At 40.6% G+C, this 19,765-nt stretch overlaps 1 protein-coding gene across 1 annotated transcript in view; it reads right to left on the bottom strand.

The window, feature by feature from the left end:
* The window catches only part of ubac2 (UBA domain containing 2), a 78,931-nt gene extending 60,632 nt beyond the window's left edge, over positions 1–18,299 (bottom strand). Inside the window, exons 1-3 of the mRNA XM_063009743.1 lie at positions 18,267–18,299; positions 16,403–16,530; positions 2,193–2,312 (exon numbers count right to left, since the gene is read on the bottom strand). Coding sequence (XP_062865813.1) covers positions 2,193–2,312; positions 16,403–16,530; positions 18,267–18,297 — 279 coding nt within the window. The 5' untranslated portion in view covers positions 18,298–18,299. The remainder of the gene's footprint in view (positions 1–2,192; positions 2,313–16,402; positions 16,531–18,266) is intronic.
* Positions 18,300–19,765: the final 1,466 nt, after the last annotated feature.

Genomic DNA, 19,765 nt, shown 5'->3' with positions numbered 1-19,765 from the left:
ACACTTACAGAACAGGTTATATTCATGACAGGACAGGTAGTTACTGGTTACACAAGATTCAAAAGTTCAAGTTTTTAATGTCAAACACACTCATGGACAATTTATATCTCCAATTCACCTCACTTGCATGTTTTCAGACTGTGGGAGGAAACCCAGAAAGGACCCAGACCGCTCCACATGGAAATCGAAACCAGGACCTTCTTGCTGTGAGAAGACAAGTGCTACCCACTTAGCCACCGTGCTGCCCCGTCATGGTTGTAACAGGGGCGTAAAGTGTAACAGGTGCAATGGTAGGCCACCTGTCTGGAATGTTTTACTGCATTCCACCCAGTGATTCAGGGAAAACCGGACCTACTTTTCACATTTTTTAGCTATTTTGTCTATGCATTTCTCCCCTTTTTTCCCCAGTTTAGCATAGCCAATTAGTTTTCTGCTGCTGGAGACCCAGATCGTATCAAAGGAGGGTATATTTCACCTGACACAAGCTCCCTCCGACAAGTGCGCAATCTTATTCTTATTCACTTCTTATTCACTCATACTTTGGTGGATTCACGCGTGAGGCTAGTTACACACACTGATCTCTGTACAGGTGGCTCGGGCTACTAACCAGGGTCAGCCTCGAAGACCTCACCCCGTTCTTAGTCCGGTCTTTACCCACCCAGTAGACCAGGGTGTCAAACTCACGGCCCGCGGGCCAGATCCGGCCCGCCACGTCACTTTATGTGGCCCGCGAGAGCTTAAACGACTGTACGATTGTTGTGATGATTCGAGTCGTTACAGAGACACACTTATAATTTAATGGGACACCTGCACCTTTAAGGGCAACCGGTGACATCGTAGTCATGGCAACTAACTTTGACCTTCGCTAGAAGCCATGTGACTTTTACGGCAAAAGAACGCGGGAAGTAATGTAAACAATAATAATAAATATAAATAATTATCTTGCAGTATAATACAGAAGCATCGTCTGTAGGTAGTGGCGTTTATATTCTCAGTTGTTTGTAAATGATTAGTGAGTATATCACAGCGTTTTAGTTACAAATTTACCGTAATTAAATACTATTGTTACCGTTACTATAGCAATTAGTATCTTTACACAAAATGCTAACTCGTTAGCGCTATTTTACGTTTGGTTAAATCTCATATTGTACCAGATGTAACACTTGACTACAGCTGTGTGCTTTTACTGTATTAAGTTCTTTATTGTTTTTATTGTTTGTATTTTTACTTCATTCTGGTGCACACAGTGTATCACACAGCTGGGAAGCAAATAAAACCGACTGTATTCTGAAGAGAGCTGTCTGTCTGTCTAGCTGAGAAAGGGGGATAAACTATTAGTGAGGGCAAAACAATTGTCTTAAAATACACTGTAAAATCCTACATTAACTGCATCTTTCAAAATGCAGGCTGATTTTGTGACCTGCAAAGTGACACATCCCGCCAGTAGATGATGTTAAGAAATATTTACACATAATCCCAAAATGTGCAACAAGATAAGTAAGAAAATTAAGCAGAAGGAGGAAATTTAATGAAGGTGAAAACAAGTTTGTGCTTCAGGAAGGGAAACCGGTGCGTCTCTTGTGTTATGAGGCCGTGTCTGTGGTAAAGGAGGACAAATGAATGCAGAATTCAGCCTCCAAGAAAAACAACAGACTGCAATCACAGCAGGATACGTTACAATCGGCCCTTTGAGGGCCACAATAATGCTGATGTGGCCCTCGGTGAAAATGAGTTTGACACCCCTGCAGTAGACTTTAGTGGTCAGTTTCGTCTGCTGCGAGCACTGCCAACTGTGCCCGCTAGGGGGCGCCCAGCCAAATGGTAGCAGAGCTGAGATTCAAACTCGGGGAGTTCAGAATCCGGTGAACTAGCGTAATATCTTGCTGCACCACCTGGGCACAATGGGACCTACTTCAACCTTAACCAAAATAATGTGTTGGTAAAAAAAATAGATAAATTCTGTTTAACAGTGTTTTTAAACATATTCCACCCTATTTTTAATAGTAAGAACATGAACAAGTAAAATATTGAAATAAGAAATAACACAGTGCACATCTCAGTCCTTCCCGCAACTGAGGTCTACATTCTGACTCATTTGGTGAACTGGAAGTTGGATGACATTCGATGACAGTGGTTTAAAGAGTGTACATATGTAAGGTGTAGGGTCCAAGTGCTCAAACAGAGTGACTTACCGCAAATTTGTGACTTCCGAACCTCCTCTCAAAGATGCGGAAGTTGTAAATGAGCAGACTGCTGCAGAAGGTGTCCTTTACATCCAGACAAATCAGCCTCCCGCTCACCAGCCTCCAGAACTAGAATAAACAAACCAGTGTAATGTTTAGTACAGGACTCAAGCTGTTAATGTAACCACAACACTGTAAAAGCTCCTATATGATACATTATTCGTTAATATGTGGTTGTCAATGTGATTGCCATTACAATTACAATGCAATTACAATTTTAATTCAACTAACTCTAAATAAACAGTCCTTGTAATTACCAAAAATGTTTTATATGCAGTGGTGTATAGTAACGAAGTACTTCGTTACAGTACTTAAGTAGTTTTTTAGAGTATCTGTACTTTACTTGAGTATAAAAAAATTCGTTAACTTTCACTTTACTACATTTCCTAAAGAAATTGTGTACTTTTACTCCGATACATTTGCTGTATGCGAATTCGTTACTCGTTACAACAAAATAAAACAACAAGAATTTTTTTAGCTAAATGATGTGAGATGTGTGACAGACTGCAGCAGGTTTGGCGAATCTGCGCTTGTAAATTACATCAGCGGTTAAACACATTAATGCGCAGCTGCAAACGTTTTCTAAAAGCGCATCGTTCACTCAAAGATACGGAATAATCACCGGCATTTCAGAATCTCCCCATCCTACACACTGATGTAAGTTAAGAATGATTAACAAAGTAAAGCCACAGCACCACTGTTTTTATTATTATTATTAGAATTAACATTGTTCAGATATCTAGCTACCGATTACATTCGAATCACAAATAAAACGTTTCACTACATTAGTTTGTAATTAATTCAGTGCAGACATGATGTGTCCCATCATTTTTTAAAACTCACCTACGGACAAATATTTCCTCAGATAACTTCTGTATTACACTGACAGAGGAAACATTCATGGTGCTGAGGAACATGCACGTCTTTAACCCTTTAATGCTCTCAACAAGAAAAATACAACAAAATTTTATGGATGATCTTTCAGCTGCTGCTTCAGGTTGACACATAAGTTAGAAATGGTGTTTTCTTAAAATAAGAATACCAATATTTTTTTACGTTTAACACACGCCAATCAGGGAGTAGATACAGCCCAAAAAAGATTATTTAAATACAGCTTATTTTACCCAGCTATTTAGATTCAAACTAATGGTTGAGCAGATCATTACAGGGTTAAAAGTGCCACACGTTTAGTTAAACTTGCTTGAGTTTTGCTTTTAAATTAATTCTGCCAAAATTCAGTTGTTTTAGGTTATTGGGATATATACAGTATCTATAACTTGAATGTACTACCCAAATCAAAAAAATGGAACAGTATAGAAAATGCAAATAAAATAGATGCAGTGTTTTTTACATTTACATCGACTCTTATTCCACCTTTTATGAAGCCAAAATATTTCATGTTTTGTCTGGTCAACTTCATTCTTAACATACACATACATGCATTTTAAGCTACAACACATTCTAAAAAAAGTTGGAACAGGGCAATTTAGTCCTCATTATAAGGTTAAAAAACAACTAAATAATGACCTGATTTCAAATAGGTGATGTGAACAGCTGATTAATCACAAATTGGCACAGATCATGTTCAGATGGAAGGAAGAAAAAAGCTTGTTAAAATGGCTTGTTTACAGGCTTAAAAGAACAATCTTATATTTTTCTAAATGACCGCTTCAGTTTATACTAACAGCATTTACTTTTACTTCTACTTTTAATACTTAAGTACATTTAATATCAAATTACTTTTAATACTTAAGTACATTAAACATCAGATACTTTTAGACTTTTACTCAAGTAATATTTTAAAAGGTGACTTTTACTTCTATCTAAGTCAATTTCTGGTAAGATACTTGTACTTTTACTCAAGTATGGCCTTCAGGTACTTTATACACCACTGTTTATATGTGAATTTGTTTTAAGCAGAAAATCGAAAAACCTACTTGTTTTTATTTTACAAAATTTCAAATGTTTTCCCAGACCAACTTGTGTTACAGTGTATTCAGTAATTCTAAACACATTTTTAATTTGATGCCTGCTACTGTGGAGATTTTTAACAACTTGACCCTGTATTCTTAATAATCAGTAGGCCTTAGAATGAACATGTAAGATCTGCACATACACAGAAACATTAGCATAAGAACTGCACAAACTAGAGAAAAAAGATGAACAGGGTCAAGTAGAGTTTGCGGAGGTCAGCAGCCGGCCTAAGTGTTAGACAACAGACTAAACAAAGCATGTAAAAACAAGAAGTGTATGCTAATTCAGACAAACAACTTGAGTTAACTTTAAAATCTGCCCAGAGATAGAATGATTCTAGAAATCGCCATATAAGGTAACAACTAAAACTTCGACCGAACATCCTGGTGGGGATAGCTTAAAAAGGGTCGGATTCTAACAATAAAGGAGTATTAGAGATAGACGGAGAGAGACAGAGAGAAACTTGCAGTGATCGGTCACTTCAGAGCTCAGAGACTTCCTTTCTTTTTTCTAAATAAATAATTATATTATAATTGCTAATCCTGAGGTCACTGGTCTTCATTCGACAAAAAGATCCTAACAATTTGGTAGCAGAGGATGGTCGAATGAGGACTGCTTGAAGCCAGCTGAGGAACTGATTGACTGATCCCGTGCCGGGATAACCTGGAGTCTGGAAGGCCGCCCACACTCACTCAGCGCGCGCCAAAAGGTAAGGACCATTTGTAGTCCATATTTAGTTGCATTTTTATTTAGTGCAGTGAGTGTGGAGGGCCAAACAGATTCTGTAAGTGTTTTAAAATTATTTCTAAAATTACTCATAGTCTTGAAAAAGGAGTCTCTGAGTTGTTATATGTGTTTGTAGAATATTCAGAAGTACATAGGGGTCATTTTAGAGTCCGTGCTGCTTATGCTGTTAACGAGGTCAGTGGAGGGTGTTAACGAGACCACCCAGGTACTAGTACTGATTGTGTAAGGACTCTTTTGGGGTATAATCAAGGCTTGTACGGCGGCGAGACAAGTGACTTGATTTTTTGGAAGTGCTGTGTCTGGAGTACACCGCTAGGAACTGGAACATTCAATTCGAGATCAGGGTTATAGGGCCGCGGAGTATTTCCCAGTTACTCCATTGCACACGGATAAATAACCTTGTACCTACTGGGTGGTAGGTTTTGGAGTCAGACGGTAAGGGATAAGGCTCACATACGGAGAAAAAGGTGAGGTCCCGGGATTCCCCAGGTTGGTTTGTAAGGTCTGAAGTCAAGGGTACTGGCTCACATACGGAGAAAGAGGTGAGGCTCTGTTTCAGACGGTTGGAAGCGCCTGTGGGTCGTTCTCCCGCGTCCTGAGAAAGGACACCCTAAATTGGTACTAAATTCCAAGATTGCAAATTCTCTATTCATGTACTTCTGAATTAAAGGTACCTTTTGTTTGTTTGTCTATTGTTTGACTTGTTTGTTCACTTTTGGTTTGTTTGTCTGTTAAGGAAAGAGTGCTTTGAGTGCATGTGAGAGTATATGTGTTCGTGAAGTTTGTGTGTGACGCAGTGTACGTGTGAGAGTTTGCATAAAAGTACTTAACCAGCTGATGTGTTATTGTGAAGTGATTCATTGCATTTTTATAGTGTATTCTGGTGAAAAGCATATTTCAGTGTGGTACCAATTGTGAATTCTTGTTCAAAATGTCAAAGATTACCTCCAAAGAACTAAAAGAAAAGGCTTTGGGGCTGTCTGGAAAAGTTGTTTGAACAATGGGAGCTAAACTGTTAGTGCAACATATGTATAATAATTATTTATAACAATGCTGGTGAAAGTGTGATCTGTAGTGCTGGCTTGGCAGCGCCGTCTGCTCCTGAGATGTTTGATGAAGAACCTCCACCCTATGTATCAGGAAAAAAGCATAGTCCTTCTCACGAGGGAGACATTCGTATATTTACTGAAAATACTGATGAGCAAGATGAAGACGTGCGTAGTATGTTGTCTAGTTCAGTTGAGAGCGTGAAGTATGAGGAAGGGGAAGTGACAATGGGGGTGAAAAAGAGGGGGCCTTTGTATGTGTGTGCGTAGGGAAATTTTCCATGTGTGTGTGTGTTAGGTGCGCTCTGCTCCGTGTCTGTGCTGGGGTGAGAAAGGGAGAGAGAGCTATCTCCCATGAGAATAGCCCAGCTTTTTACATAAGAATAAAACACAAAAGGTGTATATGTGTGTTGTCTGTCTTAATCGTTGGGGTGTGATTATTGTAATAGATTGCAGTGGTGGCCAATAGGCGTTTTATTTAAAAATGATGTGTTCGTTATTACCTGCAAATGAGCCCTTGAAGAAGATTTTAGTAATTATTAAGTAATGTCAATAAGATCCTTTAAGTGGACAGTTAATGCTACTTAAGTAAATTAACTAATGAGCTTTCTTTGGGAGATTACATAGTTAAATAATCCATGAGCCTCATAAATAAGAGGACGTTTTGCAATTAAAATTATCAACTCCCAGAATGAGACAGTGATATATTTAAGAATGGTGAGATATTATTAGAGCAAAATAAACTAGATGTTTTTCATTGATGAAGTATAGTGTGAAATGATAGCGTAGTGTTTAAATGTGAACAACATTTGTTATAGATGCGGGGTTGAGGGATAAAAGTATGTAAATCTTGTTGAATTACTTTTTGTGTTATAAGAATTTACTGAATTCATATAGTAATATAGTCCGGTTTTCCTCTGATCTCCCTCTGTGAGTGGAGAGCAGGGTGCGGGTGCGAGACAGTTGGCTAGTTATTTTAGAAAGGGGAGTTTTTTGGCCTAAGAAATAAGGAAATCAAATGGTAAGGAGACCTATAAGCCCACCTTTGTGAAGAATTAGGATAAGTAAAACAATAAATTGTAAAGTTATATATGGTGCGAGTGTACCATGCCATAAATCTATATGTTTTCTGGTGTTTCTGGTGGTGGTTTGGTTTTTAGTTAAGTGTGTGTGAAGTTGAGTTTTTAATATCACATAACTTGGAGAGGAGGTTTGAAGGATGAGGAGCAGATAGCAAATAGTTAAGGTAGTAGAGACAATTAAATGCATGTCATTACGACTTGTAGTAGTCCAAGGAGTAAAATCAGTTGGAAAGGAGTTTAAGTTAATGACAATATAAAGGAGTTAGTTTAAGAAGTGTTAATGAAGTGCCTAGCTATTGTGTGTGTAAAAGGTAGCTACCACACCTGATTTACAAAAAGTCTGCGTCCTGAACGGGCCAATGTATAAAGGTTGTAATGCTCACTGGGGCGTTTTGGGGTGTTGACTGTTGGAACTGTTGTCGTGTGATGGTTGAACAGACATTGTGGGTACTTTGGTGATTAAGACTAAGCAAATTGTCTGATTTCTGTATTAAGTTGATCTATTTCCCTCATGTGGAGAGGACAGTTGAGTTGTGTACAAATGTGTAAAAATGACATGATTGGTTGTATCCAAAAGGTCAATAGTGAATTATTGTTTGTTGGCAGCTTCAACGACGAAGCATTGTGAGAATGACACATTGACACTACTATGTGTCCTAGCAAAGATAAAAACAGCTTTTCAAAATTATAATTTGTATAACACTTAGTTAAATTTTAAGTTAATTGATCGGTGTCGAAGGTAAAAGATTAGAAAATGGCAGAATAGAAGCCATTCGGGAAAATACCCTTGCCAATCACAAAATAGACAACTAATTTTTTCTCAAGTATGTGATTTTATTGCAGAACTTGCATCCCTAAGTATGAAGTCCTCGAGGCCCCCTTAAGCGAAATTGCTGATGGGAAGGGCCTACAGGCCCACAGTGCACTTAGTTGAAACATCGAAGCGGACAAGGCCTTTGAAACATTGAAAAGAGCTCTGCAGATAACATCAACACTGCGAATCCTGGATCCAAACAGACCATTCACTCAGACAGTGAATAAAAAAGGAGGATGTATGACGTCAGTATTACTCCAGGGTCATGGAGGTAAACTAAGACCAATAAATAATTTTCTAGCTAAATTAGACCTTAGAGAAGCAGGTCTCCAATGTGTTTGAGAGCTGCGACCAGCTGAATAAAAAAGGTGGTAAATGATTCAATAGACTTATGTAAGTTAACAGAAATTTCACCTTGTTGGTACAAAACTATGTTTCTCGATTGCTGAAAAAAGGAAAAAACTGATAACATGACGGCAGCCAGATGGCTGAGGTTTACCAATGTATTACTTAAAATGCCTAACATCAAAATGACAATATATAATGTATATAATAACATTCTTTCCACAGACAATGAAGGTGAACCATATGACTTTTAATGTTGTTAATAAAGTTTGTTTTCCTAGACCAGATTTACAGGAAACTACAAAATCTAGATATGGAGCTGTTTGTTGATTAATCTTCATACAGAAGAAGATGCTGTGTGGGGATGGGTGCCTGTATGATTTCTGTGCTGATATTAACCATGTTTGCTCCCATAGGCAAACCTATTTCGAATCCAGATTTGGAGTTGTTCGTGGACGGATCAGCCTCCAGGTGTTCAGACACAGGCCGTAATATGGTGGGTTATGCAGTGATAGATTCACACTGAACCCTGAAATTCTAATTATAGACAAATCAACTTTCAGCCAAAGCGGCTGAGCTAATTGCTCTTACTGAGGCGTGTAAATTGGCGAAAGGTAAATTAGTTAACATTCACACTGACAGTCGGTGTAATCCATGATTTCGGTAATCTTTGGAAACATATAGGTTTTCTGACGTCTAATGGGAAGCCAATTAACCACCATGGCCTTATTTCTGAGCTAATGGACACTGTTCTGGTACCAAATTGAGTTTCTGTTACTAAATGTGCTGCACACATTCTTTTTATTTGACCTAATTTCTACAGGCAACAGGATCAAAGACGTAGCTGTACTGTTGGCCAGTGCAGTTTCACTTCCTGATTTTGCACACTAACACCAGATAAACACACTGACATTGAAATAGCAGCCAGGCACAGACAAGCTATTCTGCTAAAATATGATCCTTCTCTTATTATCACAGACAATGAGTTTGTCCACCATTCAGTTATCTTCTTTTTACAAGGACCATGACACTTGGAAGTTAGCGGGATGTTATGCTTCTGACAGCATTAGGTATGGGCCTAAAAAAAAAACAAAAAAAAAACTTTGCCTTCCATCACACACTTTGCTAGGTTGACCCATGGCACAGACCATGTGTCAACAGGGGGGAGGGTGCACTCCTTCATAACATCACATTGGTTCACAATAGGGTTTACAATTTTTGCAAAAATGATGTAGGTCATGGACTACCCAAAAACAAGATGCAGGAGCCGTAGCTAAAGCCTTAATGAGTAAAATCAAAAGTGGGGTATTCCTGAATGAATAGGGTCCGACAATGGAACACCATACATAAACAAAGCACTTCAATCCCTGTCAGAGTATATGGGATTTGACCTAAAACAACACTGTGCATACCATCCCTCCAGTGGAGGTGCAGTTGAGTGTGAAAATGGTACCCTGAAAAAACAAATTGGCGAAATGTTGTGAGGAAACAGGCCTTGGATGGGTAAAAGCGTAAAACCCATCCTCAGAGATGACCAACCTCTGTGATCATGAAATGTTATCTTATTGTGTGCAACTCTCTTCTGTGCTCTCTGATGTTCGCAGACAGGTGCAGGCGGCACTTCCTGAACCAACGAACACTCCCCTGCATCCTATCAAACCAGGGGACTGGGTGGTGGTGAAGGACTTCAGGAGAAATAACTGGAAAAACCAAGAGGTGGCAGGGTCCGTTCCAGGTTCTACGGACCACACGCACAGCAGTGAAAGTAGCTGAGAGGGCAACCTGGATCCACGCCAGCCAATGTAAGAGGATTTTCGAAAGAGGGCAACCACCAGCAGGGTAAGGGGAAAACCCACCGCCTGAGGGGTGTGAAAGTCCGACTACAAAGGGGGGTGATTCAAATAGAGATTCACTCGTCTCAAACCCGGTGAAGAAAACCAACCCACCCCAAAGGTATTAGGGGAGAGTACCTGAACCCTGACTAGATGAGATGCCTTTTAACCCACCGAATGATCCATTGATCCAACCATGGAGAAGAATGGGTTTCAAAACCTGCAAAATAACCGTCTGCGTCGTCGTCAGCCTAACAGCCCTGATCCTGGGACCAATACTTTGGCCGAGCGTGCAAAAACAGCAGAGCAACACCAAAATTACACTCTATCGGGGGAAGAGACGTATTCTGGATCGAGTTAGCGTCTACGAAGGGGAAGACGCCTCCATCACGTGTTACGTTAGCCACGGGCAAGTTACTTACTACTTATGCAAATTGCCATGCGTCAGTTGTGTCAAACCATGCACGGGACAGCTGACTGGTGATTATAAGGCAGTGAACGAAGGGCCATTTATTTCACATGCTGCCATTTATCGAGTCTGGGACGAGAATGGGAGATTCGGCATTCTGCAGCCAATGGTGGAACTGAGTAGTGGCGGAACCTTCCCTCCAATGTTCCAGATAAAAAGTGTTAAGTATACTGACGGGGGAGAGTATCAGTGTATTTATCAGGGTTATGCAAGGTTGGACAGAGTCCAGATGATCATTGATGGCAAGACAACCAGACTGGCAGTAAAGCGTCGCCCGATGCCCAAAGACGTAACAAAACCAAGGATAACAGCGATGGTCGACGACCTTGATGACACTAATCAAGGAGAGATCGACGATGACGTCCTGATGAAAGAAATTTTGAGAGAAGCCAGTCCGACACACACGGAAGATGAGGAGGTAAAAGGCCTTAAAGCAAAGTGTTTTGGTAATCTTGCATGTACTCTTGCTCTTTTGCAGAGAAAACAACATCTGCAGACAGGCCCATGCTGGATTTGCCATGCACTCTCATCCAGGTGGAGTACAATTCCAATCACTTATGCTGACATTGCCCAAATGCTGACTGACAAAAAGAACAACAAGCACAACTGTTCGATGCCCGAAGGTATGATAAACCTGTTGACCTATGGTAACCAGATCCGTGACAACACTCCCATATCTGACCGAAAAGACTTCATCCAGGTCAACAAGGACGTTTATAATTTCCAACATGGTAGTTTCGAGATCCCGAGAAAGTTAGGAGAGATTTGCCTTTGTTCCAGTGACAAGAATGGAACCAAGGTAGGAGTAACCATGTGTCCGACTGTAGTACATCTGGTAGGAAAAGATAAGTGTGTAGATGTTAATCACAACGACACCATCTTCCTTTGTAACATTACCTTACTCTCCACAAGTGGCTTTGTGTGGGGGTGCGGCAGACATGCTTTCCATGTCCTACCTAGGTCATGGTATGGCTGCTGTTCACCGATAGCAGTTACTCCATCACACCACATATATGTTCCTGTCCAGGTAAAGCGTAACCATTTGATTAAACGGTCTTTAGATTCTGGAAAATGCCTGATTGGTATCAAGGCTATAAATTGTGGAACCCGTGGACTAGCCCATGGGCAAACGAGGGATGGTCGTTAGCCCCAGGGGTGGGTAAGACTGAGTTATTCAACAAACTAAACGGATTAGCCTGGCAGGTTTTGGCACTAGCAAATCAGACCGAGTTGGCAGTTACCCTAATCAATGATGAAGTGTCGGCTATCCGTCCTGCAGTTATCCAGCATAGATTGCTCTTGGACATCCTAACTGCTGAACGGGGAGGTGTTTGTCGTATGCTAAATACCACTTGTTGCTTCTTTATCCCTGACAATCATGATAATCTGACTTCAGTAATTGAGTATATGCGTAAAGCAGTGGCAGTATCAGAGATGGTCACTAGCTCATGGTTCGATTCATTCATAGTTTCCTTTGAGCCATGGGGACAGTGGTTCCTTACCGTCCTGTGTCCCGTTCTCTTATTGGTCCTGATCATCCTTACATGTGGCCCATGTTCAATTTTGCTGTTAAAATCGTTTGTTTTGAGACTACTTCCTAAACCATCTGAATCCGATTATGTCACCATAATGGCCATGAATGACATTGAGCTACCGGATCACTATGAAGCTGATGGAGATGATATCCCGATCCCTGACCACAATCCATGGCCAAATTGGGTGTATGGGAGCTTGTTCAATGCGCCAGCACAACATTCGTTGGCCCACTGTGTTGACAAATCATTCAAATCGGGTGCAGGAATTGCATTGGCTTTCAGACTACTGTTCGGAGGACTACAACAACTAAAGAACCAAAGGAAAGAGACTGGACAATGTGCTGTTTTGCCTGATGGACAAAGATACATCTACTATCTGATTACCGATGCCCACGTGGGACTAAAACCGTGTTATTCCGATCTTAAAATGAGCTTGTATGACATGAAGAGGCATTGCCTTGAGAATGATGTTACTGATGTGTGTATTCCCAAATTAGGCTGTGGTCTGGACGGACTGTATTGGCCGTGTGTAAAAACCATCTTCAATTAAGTTTTTGGTGATGGTACAGTCAAGTTGATTGTTTATCAGGATCTGTATGAGTGAGATATGACAAAATGCATTTACTGATGTGTATTTCTGAAAACCGGTTCGGAAACACCAAAAGGGGAACTAAGGGTAAGAGTTAAAGGAATCTATTAGCAAATATGACCTTTTCATGAACTACGTCAAAAAAAAAAAAAAAAAAAAAAAAAGTGTGCCATAGCTTACTTCTGTTTTCTGTTGTTTTTTTTTGGTTTCGTTTGCAACATACTATTGTCATTTACCATTAGCTGTTTTTTGATATTATGCTAGATTAGGCCACTGATACACATATTACATGCACATCACATTTGATAGAAAAAATAGAAAAGTAGTAACTTAAGACTTAACTACTGCACGCATAGAACCATGCACACACACACCTATAATCCCACAACATTGCTTGCTGGAATTTAGAGATTGCTGTTTTTATGCATTCAACATTTATAAACACATTAGCATATAACTACTTACATGGGAAGAGTCCAGGACACCGTACTTATCCGGCAAAGGGGTCAAATTTGGGAATTGGTTTTCAGGTTCTGTTAAAGCTATGACAGTGGGCAGTGATGCCGTGAGTCCTTAAAACTGCTGCAGACTGTTGTCTGCGTGAGTCGCTATAACAAGGGCGAGAGAGAGCTGTTAGCCAAAGACGGGTAAGATCTACTGCTGGAGACAACCTATGGCAGGCACAGCTGAGATGCCCAGCCGTATGTCCTGGTCCCTGGTGGTCCAACATCTTGTATTTCTGAATTGTGACATTGCTCCGACCTTCTTGTTGGCAGTGGGCGGACAACGTACGGGCCTGACACTGTTTCATTCCTGGGCTTTACCTGTCCTTGCGTGGGACAATATCTTCAATATCAATCAACCTAACTGTTTAAACTCCAACCTGTCAATGTTGTCCTGACCTCTCCCAGGTAACCAATGTCTACATAACACCTGTTTTTATTATTTACTCAATTATTACCATAATCACAATAACATATCATTGCGTTCGCACCGCTGCTTTTCATTATTTACTTAGTTATTTTGTTTTTAAGCATAATCACACTCACATATCATTAGGGTTGCTTTTCTGTCTTCTCAGTCCTTTGCGACCATGTACTTTCAGGAACTCCGAGATGTACTGCGTGATTGTGTTCCGATGAAGTTTCTCTCTGCTGTTTCGGTTTTTTGGGAACTTTTAAGTTCCCAAGGGGGGAAGTTGTGGAGATTTTTAACAACTTGACCCTGTATTCTTAATAATCAGTAGGCCTTAGAATGAACATGTAAGATCTGCACATACACAGAAACATTAGCATAAGAACTGCACAAACTAGAGAAAAAAGATGAACAGGGTCAAGTAGAGTTTGCGGAGGTCAGCAGCCGGCCTAAGTGTTAGACAACAGACTAAACAAAGCATGTAAAAACAAGAAGTGTATGCTAATTCAGACAAACAACTTGAGTTAACTTTAAAATCTGCCCAGAGATAGAATGATTCTAGAAATCGCCATATAAGGTAACAACTAAAACTTCGACCGAACATCCTGGTGGGGATAGCTTAAAAAGGGTCGGATTCTAACAATAAAGGAGTATTAGAGATAGACGGAGAGAGACAGAGAGAAACTTGCAGTGATCGGTCACTTCAGAGCTCAGAGACTTCCTTTCTTTTTTCTAAATAAATAATTATATTATAATTGCTAATCCTGAGGTCACTGGTCTTCATTCGACAAAAAGATCCTAACAATTTGGTAGCAGAGGATGGTCGAATGAGGACTGCTTGAAGCCAGCTGAGGAACTGATTGACTGATCCCGTGCCGGGATAACCTGGAGTCTGGAAGGCCGCCCACACTCACTCAGCGCGCGCCAAAAGGTAAGGACCATTTGTAGTCCATATTTAGTTGCATTTTTATTTAGTGCAGTGAGTGTGGAGGGCCAAACAGATTCTGTAAGTGTTTTAAAATTATTTCTAAAATTACTCATAGTCTTGAAAAAGGAGTCTCTGAGTTGTTATATGTGTTTGTAGAATATTCAGAAGTACATAGGGGTCATTTTAGAGTCCGTGCTGCTTATGCTGTTAACGAGGTCAGTGGAGGGTGTTAACGAGACCACCCAGGTACTAGTACTGATTGTGTAAGGACTCTTTTGGGGTATAATCAAGGCTTGTACGGCGGCGAGACAAGTGACTTGATTTTTTGGAAGTGCTGTGTCTGGAGTACACCGCTAGGAACTGGAACATTCAATTCGAGATCAGGGTTATAGGGCCGCGGAGTATTTCCCAGTTACTCCATTGCACACGGATAAATAACCTTGTACCTACTGGGTGGTAGGTTTTGGAGTCAGACGGTAAGGGATAAGGCTCACATACGGAGAAAAAGGTGAGGTCCCGGGATTCCCCAGGTTGGTTTGTAAGGTCTGAAGTCAAGGGTACTGGCTCACATACGGAGAAAGAGGTGAGGCTCTGTTTCAGACGGTTGGAAGCGCCTGTGGGTCGTTCTCCCGCGTCCTGAGAAAGGACACCCTAAATTGGTACTAAATTCCAAGATTGCAAATTCTCTATTCATGTACTTCTGAATTAAAGGTACCTTTTGTTTGTTTGTCTATTGTTTGACTTGTTTGTTCACTTTTGGTTTGTTTGTCTGTTAAGGAAAGAGTGCTTTGAGTGCATGTGAGAGTATATGTGTTCGTGAAGTTTGTGTGTGACGCAGTGTACGTGTGAGAGTTTGCATAAAAGTACTTAACCAGCTGATGTGTTATTGTGAAGTGATTCATTGCATTTTTATAGTGTATTCTGGTGAAAAGCATATTTCAGTGTGGTACCAATTGTGAATTCTTGTTCAAAATGTCAAAGATTACCTCCAAAGAACTAAAAGAAAAGGCTTTGGGGCTGTCTGGAAAAGTTGTTTGAACAATGGGAGCTAAACTGTTAGTGCAACATATGTATAATAATTATTTATAACAATGCTGGTGAAAGTGTGATCTGTAGTGCTGGCTTGGCAGCGCCGTCTGCTCCTGAGATGTTTGATGAAGAACCTCCACCCTATGTATCAGGAAAAAAGCATAGTCCTTCTCACGAGGGAGACATTCGTATATTTACTGAAAATACTGATGAGCAAGATGAAGACGTGCGTAGTATGTTGTCTAGTTCAGTTGAGAGCGTGAAGTATGAGGAAGGGGAAGTGACAATGGGGGTGAAAAAGAGGGGGCCTTTGTATGTGTGTGCGTAGGGAAATTTTCCATGTGTGTGTGTGTTAGGTGCGCTCTGCTCCGTGTCTGTGCTGGGGTGAGAAAGGGAGAGAGAGCTATCTCCCATGAGAATAGCCCAGCTTTTTACATAAGAATAAAACACAAAAGGTGTATATGTGTGTTGTCTGTCTTAATCGTTGGGGTGTGATTATTGTAATAGATTGCAGTGCACTAACACTACACACTCCAAAAACGTTGCTGCAGAGGCGTGTTACCGCCTGTTAACAACATTTAACACTTTATCTTATAAAACACCTCAGCGACTCTGTGAATGCAATCACACAGGAAAAAATAAACACCCTTATATACTCCCATCAGTGACCTTGCAGGTCAGTGGAAGATTTCACCTTTAACAAAGATTTCTACGCTGGAACATAGGAACTGGTCTAAACCAGCTAGAACTGGGTTTTGGACGTCATACAATGTAATTGACGCAGTAATTAACCCAGTAACGTTCTATTGTAGCATAATGGACGACATAATTGTCAAGCAGTTTTCCGGGCTCACCTGATTGTGCTGTCTGATGGTCTGCAGGCTGTAGATGAACAGTTTCTGGTAATGTGGCACAGCGAGCAGCAGCAGCACAGTTAGAGCAGTGGGTACCACCAGTAAGCACTTTGACAGGGGAGCTTTATCTGTATAATACAGAGAGATAACAGGCATGAAGTACAATTTTAAACAAATCCATTCCTGTAATGTGTAATTAAGGGTAGATAAAGCAATGGTTACAAATTATATATGCACAAGTCTACCAGCTCTGTCATGTTTGGTATCCAACTTTTGCTTTTTTTTTTTTTTAGGATTGCACCGAGGTCGAGAAAAAAATGTAAAGTTAAGTAATCAAAGAACCACCAAGAAAGATCAACCATGAATTAGGAGCTGCTGAAAAACTGGTGTCACTGTCATTCAAAACAGAAGAACTTGCTTCAACTTGTTTAGCAGCAAACTCCAATTAAACTTTAAGGTGCCGATTTTGAACCAAGGCCTTCATTTTTGCAAAGCAGCCTCTAAGTGTATTGTGATGTAAAGCCTGCTTGACTGTAGAGGGTCTCCTAAACCGATCAATCATAACATTAAAACCACCTCCTTGTTTCTACACTCACCGTCCATTTTATCAGCTCCACTTATCATATAGGAGCACTTTGTAGTTCTACAATTACTGACTGTAGTCCATCTGTTTCTCTGCATGCTTTGTTAGCCCTCTTTCATGCTGTTCTTCAATGGTCAGGACTCTCCCAGGACCACTACAGAGCAGGTATTATTTAGGTGGTGGATCATTCTCAGCACTGCAGTGACACTGACATGGTGGTGGTGTGTTAGTGTGTGTTGTGCTGGTATGAGTGGATCAGACACAGCAGTGCTGCTGGAGTTAAATACCATGTCCACTCACTGTCCACTCTATTAGACACTCCTACCTAGTTGGTCCACCTTGTAGATGTAAAGTCAGAGACGATCGCTCATCTATTGCTGCTGTTTGAGTTGGTCATCATCTAGACCTTCATCAGTGGTCACAGGACGCTGCCCACAGGACGCTGTTGGCTGGATGTTTTTGGTTGGTGGACTATTCTCAGTCCAGCAGTGACAGTGAGGTGTTTAAAAACTCCATTAGCGCTGCTGTGTCTGATCCACTCATACCAGCACAACACACTCTAACACACCACCACTATGTCAGTGTCACTGCAGTGCTGAGAATGATCCACCACCCAAATAATACCTACTCTGTAGTGGTCCTGACCATTGAAGAACAGCATGAAAGGGGGCTAACAAAGCATGCAGAGAAACAGATGGACTACAGTCAGTAATTGTAGAACTACAAAGTGCTTCTATATGTTAAGTGGAGCTGATAAAATGGACAGTGAGTGTAGAAACAAGGAGGTGGTTTTAATGTTATGGCTGATCAGTGTATATCTCTTAGATGTAAACATGCTCATAAGGACTTTGGCTCTATTTCTATTGGCACAGAAAAGAACTAATTATTTAACTTAATTAAACCAGAAATGTTTAAATGAAATGTGGACATTACAAATCATTTACCTTCCTAAAATTATAACATTAATTTAAAATTATATCTCGAGTTTAATTCCTTAGTATTTTAATTAATTAGGTAACGTCAGGGAATGTGGAGCCAGTTGACAGAATACAATATGCGTTACAGTTCAGCTACAGAATGAATGACAGTCAGAAAACCACAACGGCGCCGCGTTCCAAATCGCTCATTCCACACTAAGTAGGGCACTACCTTACGTCACTACACAATATAATTTTTGCATCCTATGCAGGAGACCTGTTTCAACAACGCACGATTTGGACCGCAACCAAGCTCAGTCTTCGGCTATGCTAAAACGGTTCGAGGTATGTTTATGTTACTTACAGAGTCCTCTCGAGCCGGTAGTGGTGAACATTGTATTAGCTACATGCGCGACATTAACCAGAAAGTAGAAAAATCGACAAAAATAAAGAAATGCTCAGTGTTACTGTTTTTAACTGCTCCAACTTTATTCAAGCTACAGAGCAAAATCCAACGCAGGAGATAGAGGGGTAATGGTATCAAAGATGGCAACCGACGAGGGACAAGCTTGACGTCTACACAAAACGCGTTTCTTTTAGGACGAAAACACAAACAGCCAAACGTGCTTGTTTTTCCCATTTTTAAGAATGAAATCACGAACTAAATTATTAAATGTTTACAAAATAATGTATTCCAAGAAAATAAAAATCATTAAGAAGTTATTACTTGTATCAAAGCCCCATATGCCAGAAAGTAGTCTAATTGACTGTAACTCTAAGAAACGTTGTGGTTGAGGAAGTTTGTTTTGCCCCTACACACAGAGAATTGTAAGAGATCCCCATAAATCACTGTTGGAGAGAAATAATGAGCTAGAGATTGGTCCCCAAAAAAGGGGATACTTGGCAGGATGGCAGGATGGCAGCACAAGCCAGACGGACACCTGAACTGGGTAGGTTTGGTTTGGTTCGGTGGGTATGGATGGGTTGGATTGGTACACTGCCTGGCCAAAAAAAAAGGTCATACACTGTAATATTTGGTTGGACCGCCTTTAGCTTTGATTATGGCACGCATTTGCTGTGGCATCGTTTCCACAAGCTTCTGCAATGTCACAACATTTATTTCTGTCCAGAGTTGCATTAATTTCCCCTCAAGATCTTGTATTGATGATGGGAGATTTGGACCACTGCACGAAGTCTTCTCCAGCACATCCCAAAGATTCTCAATGGGGTTCAGGTCTGGACTCTGTGGTGGCCAATCCATGTGTGAAAATGATGTCTCATGCTCCCTGAACCACTCTTTCACAATTTGAGCCCGATAAATCCTGGCATTGTCATCTTGGAATATGCCCGTGCCATCAGGGAAGAAAAAATCCATTGATGGAATAACCTGGTCGTTCAGTATATTCAGGTAGTCAGCTGACCTCATTCTTTGGGCACATAACGTTGCTGAACCAAGACCTGACCAACTGCAGCAACCCCAGATCATAGCACTGCCCCCACAGGCTTGTACGGTAGGCACTAGGCATGATGGAACATGGCTGAAACATAATCAACCATGCAGTAATTATCCAATGGGAGGCTCTTACCTATTTGCTTAGTTAAATCCAGGTGGTGACCTTTTTTTGGCCAGGCAGTGTAAGACTTTTAGGATAAAATGTGGAAAAAACATTCAAATGAGGAGTTAGCCACCCATCTTCCACAGTTGTTTTCCCTCCAAAAAGATCATGTGAACGCCAGGAAATGATGTCAGTATGCAAACAGCTCTTCATTTTAAGAGACAGTAGTAAGGAATAACAGGGTAGACAGGAACTTGAGGGACCTGTGAAAAACCCTTATAATCAGCAATTAAATCAAACTCCTAAA

This window comes from Trichomycterus rosablanca, chromosome 15, assembly GCF_030014385.1.
Source record: "Trichomycterus rosablanca isolate fTriRos1 chromosome 15, fTriRos1.hap1, whole genome shotgun sequence".
Classification (NCBI taxonomy): Eukaryota; Metazoa; Chordata; class Actinopteri; order Siluriformes; family Trichomycteridae; genus Trichomycterus; species Trichomycterus rosablanca.
Note: the sequence above shows the minus strand (reverse complement) of the source record. Positions and strands in the feature narration are given on the sequence as shown.